This window comes from Balaenoptera borealis (assembly GCF_965194805.1).
Source record: "Balaenoptera borealis genome assembly, chromosome: 17".
Classification (NCBI taxonomy): Eukaryota; Metazoa; Chordata; class Mammalia; order Artiodactyla; family Balaenopteridae; genus Balaenoptera; species Balaenoptera borealis.
Window position 1 is genome coordinate 9,942,583 of NC_138876.1, and position 17,374 is coordinate 9,959,956.

At 43.4% G+C, this 17,374-nt stretch overlaps 1 protein-coding gene across 3 annotated transcripts in view; it reads left to right on the plus strand.

The window, feature by feature from the left end:
* Positions 1 to 15,430, plus strand: part of ADCY8 (adenylate cyclase 8) — a 230,034-nt gene extending 214,604 nt beyond the window's left edge. For all 3 annotated transcript variants that reach the window (XM_082363043.1, XM_082363044.1, XM_082363045.1), the window contains 3 exons: positions 1,754 to 1,846; positions 10,429 to 10,543; positions 13,370 to 15,430. In XM_082363043.1, coding sequence (XP_082219169.1) covers positions 1,754 to 1,846; positions 10,429 to 10,543; positions 13,370 to 13,854 — 693 coding nt within the window. In that variant the 3' untranslated portion in view covers positions 13,855 to 15,430. The remainder of the gene's footprint in view (positions 1 to 1,753; positions 1,847 to 10,428; positions 10,544 to 13,369) is intronic.
* The last annotated feature ends 1,944 nt before the right edge of the window (positions 15,431 to 17,374 follow it).

Sequence of the window (17,374 nt, forward strand, 5' to 3'; positions counted from 1 at the left end):
AATCGAGAGCCGAGTTGCTGGGACAAGGAATAGCGACTTTATTCAGAAAGCCAGCAGACAGAGAAGATGGTGGACTAGTGTCCTAAAGAACCATCTTGCCTGCGTTTGGATGCTAGTTTCTTTCATAGAAGAAAGAGGGGGAAGTGAGGAGGCAAAGTAAAAAGAAAAGAAAGCAGTACGTTGTTGTATATGTCCTGGTTCCAGCCAGACTCCGGAAGGGATGTGTTAATTTCCTCTTTCCTGCAGCCATTCATAGGTGGACCTGGTCAGGATGATTCCTGTGAGCTTAAAGTAAAGTATTTTAGCTTAACCCTCCGGCATGAGACGCAGGGTTCCTGGAGATGGGCCATTATGTATACTTTAAGCCTATAGGCAGCATCACTTTAGTGATTAACTTATAGCAAAAGCAATAGAATACAAAGGTTAAAGTAAAAGAAACGGATCTGATACGGAGTCAGATTTGTTCTTCATTATTACAAACCCACACAGATAACCCAGGAAATTGCCCCATCACAAAATCATTCACTTAATCACATCTGCAAAGTCCTTTTTACTACGTAAGGTAACATATCCACAGGTTCCAGGGACTCAGACATGGACTTTTGGGGTGGGGGGACAAGCAGAGAGAGCATTATTCTCTTAGCACAGTTGCTAAACAAGAGACCAAGGTTTCCCTTCCTTAGCATTAAAATCCAAACTGCAGGTGAGGATGGAGGAAATGGCAAGGATGGTACCCATTCTTCCATACAGGTATTCATTCATCCCTACTGTGTGCTAGGCTCTGTCTAGGTGCTGAGTAGTAAATACGACAGGCAAAAATACCTGCCTCCAGGAATTTTACATTTTAGTAGGAAAGATGACAGTAAATAAGCACAGTCAGGGATAAGTGCTAAGGAGAGAAGATAAAGCAGGAAGAAGATGAGAATATGTATGTGGGGACAGGATATTGTGTTCAGTTTTGCATGGGGTGATCAGCAAGACCCCACTGGGATGACATTTGAGGAAAGACCTGGAAGAGGTGAGGGATGAGCCATGTAGTTGTCTGAAGGAAGAGCATCCCAACAGGGGAACAGCAAATGCAAAGGTCCTGAGGCAGAAACAGGCCTGGCTTGTTAAGATCAGCAAGGAGGTCAGTGTGGCTGGAACAGAGTGAGCGAAGGGGACAGGGCATGGCAGGTCTTGCAGGGCATGGTGAAGACTCTGGCTTTGACCCTGAGTAGAACGGGAAGCCACAGAGCAGGGACATGGTCTGACTTACATTTAAACAGGATCACTCTGGCTGCCATGCTGGGAGTGTGGAGGTAAGGATTGGGATTAGGTACGTTATTGCAATACAATAACCAGGTGTAAACTAATGGTGGCTTAGACCAGGGTACTGGCAGGAAATGCTAAGATTTTTAAATACATACTGAGAGTAAAGCCAAAAGGATGTGTTGATGGATTTGGGAATTTTGGCAATTTCTTCTTTAAACTAATAAGATAGCTTTGTTTATTTCAGAGATTCTTAGAAACAGATCTAGTCCTTAAAGAGTATCTGGTCACACCCATCTTGGCACTTGGCACTTAGCAGGTGCTCAATAAATATCTGTTGAGAGCCTGAATGTTTGATTCTCAGAGAGAAAAGTGGCTACCTCAAGGATGCTCAACCAGTCTAAGGTGGTTCTCGCTGTGGGCCAGGGGCCTGTTTCCGGGAGCCCCAGGCTGCTGGAAGCACAAATACCAGGGCTGACACTGTTGCCTGGATCTGTTTCAGCTGCTTGGTGAAGACCGGTTTCAAGACATTGAAAAGATTAAGACCATCGGCAGCACCTACATGGCCGTGTCAGGCCTGTCACCTGACAAACAGGTAAAGGAATGCTTTGGACTCAGCCACAGCCTATGGCAGGGACCTCACTCTGGTCAGGTCGCTGAAGGTGGTGGGGCTGTCATCACCAGGAAACCTGGGGACAGGTAGGGAGAAAATCCGATGAAGTGGATATTCTAGGTGTGTGAGGTACCTTTGCTCCCGAGGTAAGCAGGCTCTACTGGGTGCACTGATGTTTCTTTATGATTGAGAAGCCTCTAGGCTTCATTCTGAACCTCGCTGTTCACTTGATGAACAAAATCAGGACCAAGAAATACCCTGGTTATGATTTATTTGCGGGTGTTACTAAATCCCTGATCCTAGCCTGTTTTATTCTTACTTTTGTTTTCTCCTCCAAAAGTAATAATAATAGCTCTGCTATTATTAATTAAATAATAATAATAGCTCTGTTATTACTAATTAAATAATAATAATAGCTCTGCTTTTTTGAGAGGTGACTGTGCCAGACACTAGTGTTAAGTGGGAAACTAACATCCACCTGCCAGGGCCCGTGGATGAATTACCTGAGATAGAGTCATGCTAGCCACACAAAGCCTTGCACCTGGCAGGTCCTCCATAAATGCTCTATGGAAATGGGCATAAGCTGCCAGGGAAAGGAATCCTTATTCCTCCTCATCCTTCTTTGCTCGCTTTCCAGCTAAAAACCTAGAACTATTCCAAGACTATCTGAGAAGAAACCCTTGATAGTCATTAGGTACATGTGCACATCACTGTGTCACAGGGGTCCAGAAAGACATCCCCCAGGCCAAATCCAGCCCACCATCTGTTTTTTTGTTTGTTTGTTTGTTTCTGGTTTTTGTTGTTGTCAACATGCAGTTTTATTTTCTGAGGCAAATCACTTAACCTCTTTAAATTTAAACATTCTTATAAAATGCAAGGGTTGTCTAGTTGAACTCTATAGGTGTGCCAGTAACTCAGGACCCAAACATGAATAAATCTTATTTTGCCCTTATATTATTCACAAACTAGGGACTGGCAGAGATGTAAATTAACAGTTGCAGGCCAGTGTGCAGTCTAAGCTAAGAAATGTAAGCAAAGAGTTGGGAGAGCAAAGAAGTATAATAATATATAGAGAGTGACCTAAGTGCTTCCAAATTACAAAAAGGATTGGTGATATTTTTGCCTTTAATGACAAATTTCATTGCAAATTGCGACACATTTCAAATCCTATACAAAGAAAATTTGAAATATCTCTTTTCAGCAATGGTTCTCTCAAATAGACACACTAATATTCTAGATATTACCATTATGCCATATCTTTATAGGCACAGCATATATGTAATAGTACTATCTATTGAAGACTTGGTTAGTCCTGCTTAGTAAATGTTTAACAATTAGGGAGAGTTAAATCATTATACAACAAGTTCATTAAAATGACTTTATTACTGTGGTAAAGAATCTGAGCTTTGTCAAATATTTCCAGTGTTAAAAATATACAAATAGGTTTATATTTTACAATAAAAATACTATCAAAAAGTAATGACAGTTAAATCAGTTCTTAAATGGTGGGCATGGTTAGAACTTGTAGAAAGGATGTGAAATGTGATCAAAAAGGGAATTGTGGAGGACATTCAAGATGGCGGAGGAGTAAGATTTGGAGATCACCTTCCTCCCCACAAATACATCAAAAATACATCTACATGTGGAACAACTCCTGCAGAACACCTACTGAATGCTGGCAGAGGACCTCAGACCTCCCAAAAGGCAAGAAACTCCCCACATACCTAGCCATGTGGCTGGCAGGGTCTTGGTGTTCCGGCCAGGTGTCAGGCCTGAGCCTCTGAGGTGGGAGAGCTGAGTTCAGTACATTGGACCACCAGACACCTCCCTGCTCCACGTAATATCAATTGGCGAGAGCTCGCCCAGAGATCTCTGTCTCAACGCTAAGACCCAGCTCCGCTCAACAAACAGCAAGCCACAGTGCTGGACAACCCTATGCCAAACAACTAGCAAGACAGGAACACAACCCCACCCATTAGCAGAGAGCCTGCCTAAAATCATAATAAGGTCACAGACACCCTAAAACACACCACCGGACGCGGTCCTGCCCACCAGAAAGACAAGATGCAGCCTCATCCACCAGAACACAGGCACCAGTCCCCTCCACCAGGAAGCCTACACAACCCACTGAACCAACCTTACCCACTGGGGGCAGACAGCAAAAACAACAGGAACTACGAACCTGCAGCCTGTGAAAAAGAGACCCCAAACACAGTAAGTAAAACAAAATGAGAAGACAGAGAAATACACAGCAGATGAAGGAGCAAGGTAAAAACCCACCAGACCAAACAAATGAAGAGGAAATAGGCAGTCTACCTGAAAAAGAATTCAGAGTAATGATAGTAAAAATGATCCAAAATCTTCGAAATAGAATGGGGAAAATACAAGAAACGTTTAACAAGGACCTAGAAGAACTAAAGAGCAAACAAACAATGATGAACAACACAATAAATGAAATTAAAAATTCTCTAGAAGGAATCAATAGCAGAATAACTGAGGCAGAAGAACAGATAAGTGACCTGGAAGATAAAATAGTGGAAATAACTACAGCAGAGCAGAATAAAGAAAAAAGAACGAAAAGAATTGAGGACAGTCTCAGAAACCTCTGGGACAACATTAAACACACCAACATTCGAATTACAGGAGTCCCAGAAGAAGAAGAGAAAAAGAAAGGGACTAAGAAAATATTGGAAGAGATTATAGTTGAAAACTTCCCTAATATGGGAAAGGAAATAGTCAAGTCCAGGAAATGCAGTGAGTCCCATACAGGATAAATCCAAGGAGAAACACGCCAAGACACATATTGATCAAACTATCAAAAATTAAATACAAACAAAAAATATTAAAAGCAGCAAGGGAAAAGCAACAAATAACATACAAGGGAATCCCCATAAGGTTAACAGCTGATCTTTCAGCAGAAACTCAACAAGCCAGAAGGGAGGGGCAGGACATATTTGAAGTGATGAAAGGAAAAAACCTACAACCAAGATGACTCTACCCAGCAAGGATCTCATTCAGATTCGATGGAGAAATTAAAAGCTTTACAGACAAGTAAAAGTAAAGAGAATTGAGCACCACCAAACCAGCTTTACAACAAATGCTAAAGGAACTTCTCTAGGCAGGAAACACAAGAGAAGGAAAAGACCTACAATAACAAACCCAAAACAATTAAGGAAATGGTAATAGGAACATACATATCGATAATTACCTTAAATGTAAATGTATTAAATGCTCCAACCCAAAGACATAGACTGGCTGAATGGATACAAAGACAAGACCCGTATATATGCTGTCTACAAGAGACCCACTTCAGACCTAGGGACACAAACAGACTGAAAGTGAGGGGATGGAAAAAGATATTCCATGCAAATGGAAATCAAAAGAAAGTTGGCATAGCAATTCTCATATCAGACAAAATAGACTTTAAAATAAAGACTATTACAAGAGACAAAGAAGGACACTACATAATGATCAAGAGATCAATCCAAGAAGATATAACAAGTGTAAATATTTATGCATCCAACATAGGAGCACCTCAATACATAAGGCAAATGTTAACAGCCAAAAAGGGGAAATCGACAGTAGCACAATAGTAGTAGAGGACTGTAACACCCCACGTTCACCAATGGACAGATCATCCAAAATGAACACAAATAAGGAAACACAAGCTTTAAATGATACATTAAACAAGATGGACTTAATTGATATTTATCGGACATTTCATCCAAACACAACAGAATACACTTTCTTCTCAAGTGCTCATGGAACATTCTCCAGGATAGATCATATCTTCGGTCACAAATCAAGTCTTGGTAAATTTAAGAAAATTGAAATCGTATCAAGTATCTTTTCCGACCACAATGCTATGACACTAGATATCAATTACAGGAAAAAATCTGTAAAAAATACAAACACATGGAGGGTAAACAATACACTACTAAATAACCAAAAGATCACTGAAGAAATCAAAGAGGAAAGCAAAAAATACCTAGAAACAAATGACATTGAAAACATGACAACCCAAAACCTATGGGATGCAGCAAAGCAGTTCTAAGAGGGAAGTTTGTAGCAACACAATCCTACCACAGAAAACAAGAAAAATCTCAAGTAAACAACCTAACCTTACACCTAAAGCAATTAGAGAAAGGAGAACAAGAAAACCCCAAAGTTAACAGAAGGAAAGAAATCATAAAGATCAGATCAGAAATAAATGAAAAAGAAATGAAGGAAACGATCGCAAAGATCAATAAAACTAAAAGCTGGTTCTTTGAGGAGATAAACAAAATTGATAAACCATTAGCCAGACTCATCAAGAAAAAAAGGGAGAAGACTCAAATCAACAGAATTCGAAATGAAAAAGGAGAAGTAACAACTGACACTGCAGAAATACAAAGGATCATGAGAGGTTACTACAAGCAACTATATGCCAATAAAATGGACAACCTGGAAGAAATGGACAAATTCTTAGAAAAGCACAACCTTCTGAGACTGAACCAGGAAGAAATGGAAAATATCAACAGACCAATCACAAGCACTGAAATTGAAACTGTGATTAAAAATTTCCAACAAACAAAAGCCCAGGACCAGATGGCTTCACAGGCAAATTCTATCAAACATTTAGAGAGGAGCTAACACCTATCCTTCTCAAACTCTTGAGAAGGAGTATGTTTCTCAAAATGTAGCAGAGGAAGGAACACTCCCAAACTCATTCTACGAGGCCACCATCACCCTGATACCAAAACCAGACAAAGATGTCACAAAAAAAGAAAACTACAGGCCAATATCACTGTTGAACATAGATGCAAAAATCCTCAACAAAATACTATCAAACAGAATGCAACAGCACATTAAAAGGATCATACACCATGATCAAGTGGGGTTTATCCCAGGAATGCAAGGATTCTTCAATATATGCAAATCAATCAATGTGATACACCATACTAACAAACTGAGGGATAAAAACCATATGATAATCTCAGTAGATGCAGAAAAAGCTTTCGACAAAATTCAACAGCTATTTATGATAAAAACTCTCCAGAAAGAAGGCATAGAGGGAACTTATCTCAACATAATAAAGACCATATATGACAAACCCACAGCCAACATCGTTCTCAATGGTGAAAAACTGAAACCATTTCCACTAAGATCAGGAGTAAGACAAGGTTGTCCACTCTCACCACTATTATTCAACTTAGTTTTGGAAGTTTTAGCCACAGCAATCAGAGAAGAAAAAGAAATAAAAGGTATCCAAATCAGAAAAGATGAAGTAAAACTGTCACTGTTTGCAGATGACATGATACTATACATAGAGAATCCTAAAGATGCTACCAGAAAACTACTAAAGCTAATCAATGAATTTGGTAAAGTAGCAGGATACAAAATTAATGCACAGAAATCTCTTGCATTCCGATACACTAATGATGAAAAATCTGAAAGAGAAATTAAGGAAACACTCCCATTTACCATTACAACTAAAAGAATAAAATACCTAGGAATAAACCTACCTACAGAGACAAAAGACCTGTATGCAGAAAACTATAAGACACTGATGAAAGAAATTAAAGATGATACAAACAGATGGAGAGATATACCATGTTCTTGGATTGGAAGAATCAACACTGTGAAAATGACTATACTACCCAAAGCAACCTACAGATTCAATGCAATCCCTATCAAACTACCCCTGGCATTTTTCACAGAACTAGAACAAAAAATTTCACAATTTGTATGGAAACACAAAAGACCCTGAATAACCAAAGCAATCTTGAGAAAGAAAAATGGAGCTGGAGGAATCAGGCTCCCTGACTTCACACTATACTACAAAGCTACAGTCATCAAGACAGTATGGTACTGGCAAAAAAACAGAAATATAGGTCAATGGAACAAGAGAGAAACCCCAGAGATAAACCCACGCACATATGGTCACCTTATTTTTTATAAAGGAGGCAAGAATATACAATGGAGAAAAGACAACCTCTTCAATAAGTGGTGCTGGGAAAACTCGACAACTACGTGTAAAAGAATGAAATTAGAACACTCCCTAACACCATACACAAAAATAAACTCAAAATGGATTAAAGACCTAAATGAAAGGCCAGACACTATCAAACTCTTAGAGGAAAACATAGGCAGAACACTCTATGACATAAATCACAGCAAGATCCTTTTTGACCCACCTCCCTCCTAGACAAATGGAAGTAAAAACAAAAATAAACAAATGGACCTCATGAAACTTAAAAGCTTTTGCACAGCAAAGGAAACCGTAAACAAGATGAAAAGACAACCCTCAGAATGGGAGAAAATATTTGCAAACGAAGCAACTGACAAAGGATTAATCTCCAAAACATACAAGCAGCTCATGTAGCTCAATATCAAAAAACAGCCCAATCCCAAAATGGGCAGAAGACCTAAATAGACATTTCTCTGAAGAAGATATACAGATTGCCAACAAACACATGAAAGGATGCTCAACATCACTAATCATTAGAGAAATGCAAATCAAAACTACAATGAGGTATCACCTCACACCAGTCAGAATGGCCATCATCAAAAAATCTAGAAACAATAAATGCTGGTGAGGGTGTGGAGAAAAGGGAACCCTCTTGCACTGTTGGTGGGAATGTAAATTGATACAGCCACTATGGAGAACAGTATGGAGGTTCCTTACAAAACTAAAACTAGAACTACCATATGACCCAGCAATCCCACTACTGGGCATATACCCTGAGAAAACATAATTCAAAAAGAGTCACGTACCACAATGTTCATTGCAGCTCTATTTACAATAGCCAGGACATGGAAGCAACCTAAGTGTCTGTCGACAGAGGAGTGGATAAAGAAGATGTGGCACATATATACAATGGAATATTACTCAGCCATAAAAAGAAACGAAATGGAGTTATTTGTAGTGAGGTGGGTGGACCTAGAGTCTGTCATATAGAGTGAAGTAAGTCAGAAAGAGAAAAACAAATATCGTATGCTAACATATATACGTGGAATCTAAAAAAAAAAAATGGTTCTGAAGAACCTAGAAGCAGGATAGGAATAAAGACACAGATGCAGAGAATGGACTTAAAGACACGGGGAGGGGGAAGGGTAAGCTGGGACGAAGTGAGAGAGTGGCATGAACATATATACACTACCAAATGTAAAATAGATAGCTAGTGGGAAGCAGCCGCATAGCACAGGGAGATCAGCTCGGTGCTTTGTGACCACCTAGAGGGGTGGGATGGGGAGGGTGGGAGCGAGGCGCAAGAGGGAGGAGATATAGGGATATATGTACACATATAGCTGATTCACTTTGTTGTGCGGCAGAAACTAACAACAATGTAAAGCAATTATACTCCAATAAAGATGTTAAAAAATACTTTTTTAATAAAATAAATTTTTTGAAAAAAGGGAATTGTTAGGTACAGCTGGCAACAATGTGGGTAAATATAGAAAACGTGTATTTTGTACTGGGCCAGTAGCTGTCAAGGAATATGTAAGTGAATCTTTGAAACCTAGATATGATTCTTTCATATAAATAGTTTAATGAAGTATAATTAAACCAGAGTATATATTGTAGTTATAATTTAAAATTATACCCCCAAAGCACAAATACACAAACATTTATCAAATATTGTATTTCAAGGCCTCATTGACTTCGGAGCTTCTGATGAAATTTTAAGTATTTTCTCCTCAGCATCACCACCTCCAAAAACAAATTTAAATGTGAATAATTAACATTGTATAGGTTTTAGTTTGATGTGATGGCGATGGTAGAACGTGTAAACACTGGATGCTAGCATTAGAAGTACTGATTAAAAAATAACCTCGGTTTGGAAATACTGATAGACAATCATCCCAACTGCTATATTGGTGATCTGACGTATCCACCATCTGTTTTCGTAAATAAAGTTTTATTGGAACACAGCCACGTGCATTCATTTATATTTTGCCTATGGCTCCTTTCTGGCTAAAATGGCAGTGTTGGGTAGTCATGACAAAGACCACACGGCCCACAAAGCCTAAAATACTTGCCATCTGGCCCTTTACTGACTGCCAACCTCTGCTCTAGAGGGGCACAGAATTCTTTCACATACACAACCTCACTCAGTCCCCATGAGGTAGGCAGCGCAACTATGCTTATCCCCATTATATAGATGAGGAGACTGAGGTTCAGAGAGCAAATGTCTATGTGAAACATCTCTTAAACAGACACTGTGAGTACTTCAAAGGAAATAGACATGGTTCCTAGATTGGAAACCTCACATATATGAACATAAGAGTATGTACACACACACACACACACACACACACACACACGTGAACAGCATCAACTTGAACAGACAAGGGTAGGGGTGGGGAATGGAATCTGAGAGTCACACATATTACACTCTCTGAAGCAAATTTCCTGGTACCCTGTGTTTCTGGACTCTGATGACTTAGGTGTACAGGGCTCACACACCTGCTTATTTCCCTTGAAGGCATGTGTGGGTGAGGTAGGACACAGACAAGACCCCTGCTGCAGAAATGTTCCTGTTTGCCCCATCGAATGACCTCTTCTCTCATGTTTGCTGCAGCAATGTGAAGATAAGTGGGAACATCTGTGCGCCCTGGCCGACTTCTCTCTCGCCCTGACCGAAAGCATACAGGAGATCAACAAGCATTCTTTCAACAATTTTGAGCTCCGGATTGGTGAGTAGCAGCTGGAAGTGTGGCACCTCGGGGACCCACCGAGCTGGCTGGCCTTGCTCTATCGAGCCCTCCCGTGCCCTGGGCATCAAGCCAGGGGAGCTTTTTCCCGCAAAATGCAGCAGATTTAGTGTGACCTGGCCAAGGACAGACCTGTCTGGGCTTCCTCTCACTCAAGATGCTGGAAGCAGTGGAAGGATTTTGGCCTGTGTGCAGAAATACCAAGCAACTGATAGACCACGGCTACCTGTCCTCCAACTTGTCCAGAATCCCACCCACACAAGGCCCTGATTAGAGAGGTAGCTGTCTAATCAATCGTTTCCTCCCGTCTTCTATGTCACCAGATACTGGAGGTCAATGCGTTACTCTCCCGTTCTCCTGGATAACACCCTGAGCCGAAAGCAGGATTCTGTTCCTGAGGATGTCACATGCTGACTTGAGCCAGGGACAGGCAGTTAGCTTTATAGCTCTTCACTCGGCCACGCAGCTCACCCTCCTTTGGGCTTAGGGACACCCTTGTGCAAAGTGACAACAGTCACGGCTATGTGATAATAGTCATTTGCAATTTGTATAACTTGTTAATTTCTTCAGCATCTCTGTGGAGTCTGGAGGGGGCCTCCTCAAGCATAGTCTGAAAGCCCCTGCTCTAGTCCACATTCACGTTTTACAGATGGGCAAACTCAGGCCCAGAGAAGGGGAGTAACTAGCCTACGATCACACAACCAAATGGTCATCCTGGCAGCGACTCCAGGATTTCCTGAGACCAGTGACATTCTGGCAGCCAGCGTGCAGCCTAAAACAAATGTTACGGCAGTCCTCATGCCTTAGATATCCTCTGGCTGGCATGCCATTTTACTTTTTTGGTTCTCCCTTAGCAGCTTTCAAGTATAAAGGGTCAAGTAATACCCATACCTGACTTGTCAGATCTAAGGAATGCCACATGCCTTTGTTCACTGGACTAAATAAGTGATATTTCTATATTTTGATCTATGGATGGGGTGCTCAGGGCTTGTTTCCAGATCTTCCAACAACCTTACATGTCCTTTCTGAAATCATTGAATACATGATTGAACTGGGAACAAAAAAGCAGAACTATAACCTTGAACAAAGGCTGTGTAATTTCAGGAGATGTTGCTGGAATTAAGGCCAACCCTTGGTGTGATACATTCTTCTCCTGGCATGGTTCAGAGGTTAGAAAATCATGTTCCCAACGGGATTGGGCCTTTCACTTTGTGTTTTGGGTCTGCTGTAACCGGCTCTGTGACTTTGGGCAAGTCGTTTGAACCCTCTGAGTGTCAGTCTCCTCATGTGCGAACTGGGAGTTATATTATCACCTCCCCTGCCTACCTCATAGTAGTAAGAAGAGACGCGAATGGGACAGTGGTTAGGGACGGGCTCTGCAAGGTTCAGGGCAATGTCCGTCCTTGCGATTCCTGTGCATTCTGCGAGAGCTGTTTCTCGAAGTTCACAGTCAGTTCTATCTTCTACGTGTGTGTGTGTGTGTGTGTGCGTGTTGCTTTTCCCTCTGCCTAGAATGATCTAACCCAGGTATCTGCATGGCTTATACTATCACCTTCTCTAGATCTCTGCTCAGAAAGGCCTTTCCTAACCACCCTACTCCAAAATACACCCTCCTATATTTTTCTCTCCCTTTAACCTGATTGGTTTTTCTTTATCACCTTTATCATTCACTGATACTATATTGCATTTTTTAAAATTATTTTCTGTCTCTCCCCAATAGAAGATAAGCTCCATGAGGGCCGGGGCTATGTCTTTTTTCTTTCCCACCATATCCCCCATACCTGGAACAGTGTCTGCTTTATAGTAGATGCCTAGTCAACGTTTGCAGAATGAATGAGAAATCCTTAGTCTAGTAAAAGGAGACATATATGCCCATGAATGTGTTTAGCGGAATACTGTCATTCCTTTTAAAAAGTCTGCATTTCCTAAAGGAGGAAGTATTGAAATTGTGATCTACCAAATAACCTGTGGGATTGGGAGTAAATGACAGTCCAAGCAGAGAGAAAGCCAGGGACAAAGGCACAGAGGTGGAAATGCCAGCAGGTTAGGGGAACTCGAGCAGTGCAGTATGGATACGGTGCAAAGGTGAGGGAGAGGGTGGTGACAAAAATGAGGCTGGCAAGTTAGGCAAGAGCCAGTTCTGAGAAACCCTGGATTGTGATCCTAAGGAGCCGGGGCTTTACCCCATAGGCAAAAGGAGCTGTGGCAGGTGTTGAAGTGGGTGGTAACTTGATCAGATGTGCATCAGAACGTCCCTCTGGTTCTGGCAGCAGCGTGGAGGATGGTCTGCAGGAGGACAAGCAGGGATCCAGGGAGGCGTGTCAGGAGGCTGTTGCCATGGACCCAGGGAATGATGCTGAGGACGTGGACTAAGACAGAGCAGGAAAAGGTGTGCCCAGGCTCTCAGGGCACTGTGACAACAGAGGCAAGAGGTGGTCCCAGCATCCCGACATCAGTGCCCTGTCCATCCTGCAGGCTAAGACAAGTCAGCTTCCATGTGAGAGTAACAATTATTGTCTCTCGAGCACTCACTGGTTGTCTGGTAATATACCAGTGGCTTTACCTATATCATCTCATCTCATCCTCCTTTAATTATTTCCACTTGACAGGTGAGAAAAGTGAGGTCCAAATCTGTTAAGTACCCAACCCAGATCACACATCTAATAAGTGACTGACGCTGGATCTGGACCCTGCAGTTTATCCGTAGAGATCACATCCTTCATTTAAGGGTCACTATCCCAGGCAGGGCGCAGCCCCTTCCTTGACGTCCCTCTTCTCTCACCTCTTGTTTCTCTGGTTCACCCACAGGCATCAGCCATGGCTCAGTGGTAGCTGGCGTTATCGGCGCTAAGAAACCACAGTATGACATTTGGGGCAAAACCGTGAACCTGGCAAGTCGAATGGACAGCACAGGAGTCAGCGGCAGAATCCAGGTCCCCGAGGAGACCTATCTCATCTTGAAGGACCAGGGCTTTGCCTTTGACTACCGAGGGGAGATCTATGTGAAGGGCATCAGTGAACAGGAAGGAAAAATCAAAACGTACTTTCTCCTGGGAAGAGTCCAACCCAACCCATTCATCCTGCCGCCGAGAAGACTGCCCGGGCAGTACTCCTTGGCCGCCGTCGTCCTGGGCCTCGTCCAGTCCCTCAACAGGCAAAGGCAGAAGCAGCTGCTAAACGAGAACAACACGGGCATCATCAAGGGCCATTACAACCGGCGGACTTTGCTGACACCCAGCGGGCCTGAGCCGGGAGCCCAAGCCGAAGGCACCGACAAGTCCGAGTTGCCATAAAAGCGTTTTCCTTGTGTTTCTTTTTTTGTATTTCTTTTATATATAAAATAAATATACTAATAAAAAGGTTTAATTTTTTTTAGAACAAGGATGGTTTCGTTGGTCTTTGGATGCACTAGATCGAAGACACGATTTGAGTTTCTCTCCCGTCGCAGACATTTCTTGGTCATCTCTTCCATACAAGGTTTATTGGGAAGCAAAGATAAGTAAGACCTAGTCCTTGACCTTGGGAAAGAGAGACCTGTAGACAGAGACTCAGTACAGTGGGCTCATCATTAAGAACTGCCGTTTATTGAGCGCTTGTCAGGTACCTGGCACACAATAATATTAATGGATAATGTTAATAGATAATATTCCTATAAACCAATACATAAATACTCTGCGTTCAGAGAGGGGTAGATGCAATGAGAAATTGTGATAGGACAGTTGTGATAAAGAACTGGAGGTCAAGGACGCTGCCTGAGCTGGAGGCACCGTGTCTTTGAGGACATGATGCAAAGGATTAGCCCTAAATGATGAGAAAGAGGCAACCCATGGAACCTGGGAGAAAAGTGACCCAAGCAGAAGGACTAACAGGTACAAACGCCCTGAGGTGGGATCAAGGCCACTTGATCTGCTGGAGCCACAGTTAGAAAGTCAGCAGGTGGGTAAGTTGGTTCAGGCAGGTACACTGTTTCCTGGGAAGACTGCATCCTAAGCTCTTCTCATATGACCACAAAGCCTGCCAGGAAAGTTTCATACAGGTGAGAAAGCTCAAAAAAATGAAAGGAATTGCCCAAGACCTTATAGGTAGCTTTAGAACTAGGCTCAGCACTGTACTGGTCAATAAAAGTGCTGTAACAAATAACTCCCATTCTTAGTGGTTAAAACAAAATAAGAGATTTAGCTGTCATTTATGTCCTGTTGCATGTGGGGCAGAGGCCTTCCAGGCAATGATCTCGGGACTTAGTCTTCTTCCACTTAGGACTTGCATACCTCTGCTTGATCCTCTCTACCCAGCCAGCTGAAGAGCAGAGAGGGAAAGGAAGCGGGATCACTCAGAAGGTCTTGGGCACCAGGCCTGAAAGTCGCCTACATTATTGCTCTGTCACCAGCCAGAAGGCAGTCATTGGCCTCACTTTACCGTAAGGGAAGTTAGGGGATGGATTCTTCCTGTGTTCACTACTGAGAGGAAAGCACTGTCTCTTCCATAAGAATCTACACCTGTCTAAGCCCATGTGTGCAAACACGAAGCTATTCTGGTAAGTTCTGTGTTGGAAGGACGGACGAGATTGAAATGATGGAAGAAGTATGAAATCCTAATCATTATCTAAATTCTTGACTCTTAACAACAGCTCATTTAAAAGAAACTTAGCTCCAGGTAATGAATCCACAGTAGATACGCTCTGGAGGAAATACCCACCTGAGGTATCTCGGGTGAGACCCCCGTGATAGAAGGGAAACTACTCTCTCCTGAGAAGCACAAAGTACAGAAAGGGAGTTGACTTTTGAGTGGCCATGTTTGCCATGCTTTTTGTTCTCATATCAAAGAAATACAGGAGGTCCCAGTGGAACATGAAGAGGTTGTCAGGCGAAAGCCTCTGTAAACAAAGCCCTCAACCAATGTCAGGGGTAATTATTATCTTCGAAGACTCGGAGAAAGCCTCGAGGTTTACTCAGCCCAACCTGCTGGGACATTTAAACAAGGTAAAGCTCAGGGCATGCCGAGAGCTGGAGCCACAGGATAGAGGGGGAAGCTGAGTTCGGGTGGGTCAGGGACTCAGCAAACATCACGGCAAAGAGGCCAGCCTCGGTAGAGGCAGTCGGGCTGCAAAAGCACAGTATCCAACAGAGAAAACTTGATGTGTGGCGTCGGGCTTTGGTCTAATCCAGAGCATAGGGCCCTTCTGGAACCTGGGCACAGCTCAGCAGAGGCTCCAGTAAGCAGACAAGCCCTGGTGAGCTGGATCCTACCCCAGGGAGAGGGCTACCAGGGACAGAGGTTGCCCCTAAACTCTGAGCTAGCACTCAGGACAAAGTTCCTGGGCTAAAAACAGAGTGTGGTCCTGTCTGCCTAGGCTGGGTGGACCTTCAGGGAGGAAGCATCCGGCCAAACCCAGGGCCGTGGGTGCTGCCAGTTTGGGGGTGATGGTGAGGCCGTTGCCGTGAAGCTTCACCCAGAACCCACCCCTGATTCAGTGACGCTGAGCCTTGGGGTGGGAGAGACGGAGGTGATGGAGACCCCATCCCGAGTCTGGGAGGTATGGCTTCACTCAGGGCTCCGTCAAGCAGAGGAGCAGGGGGGCAAGGCAGTGCCGAGAATCTCCCTCATATCATCGAGACCCCCACCAAGTGGGCATCCTCGCTCTGCTCCCATACGCCCAGCCCCAGAGCATGCAGTGCCTGCCCCCCAGGCCAGCCCGTTTCACGGCCCCAGTGGACGTGCAGAGTTTGCATACAAAGGGTAAAGGGCAAGAGACGGGAGCAGGCAACTGGCCCGTGGTTGAATAGTCGAGAAGCACACCTCTTCTTGGGCCTTGGATAAGGCTGGAGGGGGCAGGAAAGGGAGACAGTCTTCCTGAAATTAGAGAGAGATTTTCTGTGCACCTACTTTTGAGTTGACTCCGCTCATTTGTTCAAAGAACTCCAAGTGTCAGGTGATTTCCAGGAACCCGGTATAACTTGGAAACAAACCTGGCATAATATTCCAGCCAGGGGCTCCAACCTCACCTTTTCCCCTCTGAACCCTGCTTGTGACATTTTAGGTTTGATCTTAGAAACATCAAGTATAAACTCTGGCAGAAGGTAGAGTGCCCCAAATGGTGAAATGCAAAGAGAAACACAGAATAGGGGGCTGGCTTAGTCTATGTATGTTCAGGCCTAAGAGAGAGGCTTTCTCAGCAGCTCTGTATTCTGGCCTAATGTTGACGTCTTCTGAGTGCTGATCCAGGTTGCTCCCATCTTCTGTTTATCAGCCTGCACGGGTAATGCACAGTTTCCCATGAGATAAGTACAGCCCCTCTTAGAGAACAGGAAAGGGTGTCTACCTACTCATCCAAGGGCTGGATTTGAGGACCTGCTACCTCCCAATCCGCCATCCCATAAAGTCAGGAGGATCATTTTTTTTTTTTGGCCGTGACGCATGGCTGGCGGGGTCTTAGTTCCCCGACCAGGGATTGAACGCCGAGTCCTAACCACTGGACCGCCAGGAAATTCCCAGGAGGATCATCTTGAGCTCAGAGTCGCCCCCCCACCACCACCAGCTCCACTGTTTCCCTCCTGCTTTAGGGACCATGTGAGTGTAGCTGCTCTCAGCTGGAAGTAAGTACAATGTTATCATCCCCATTTTACAGATGAGAGGACTGAGGCACAGAGAGCTTGAGCAACTTGCCCTGGAAAGTTCTTACAACCAGAAAATAGTGGCACTGGGATTGAAACCCAGGTATTCTGGTTCTAGGCTCCTGCCCTGAAGCATCACTGCCCAGCCCTGTGATGGGTGAATCCTATTCTTTAAATGGAAGTTGAAAGTCTGGGCAGACTC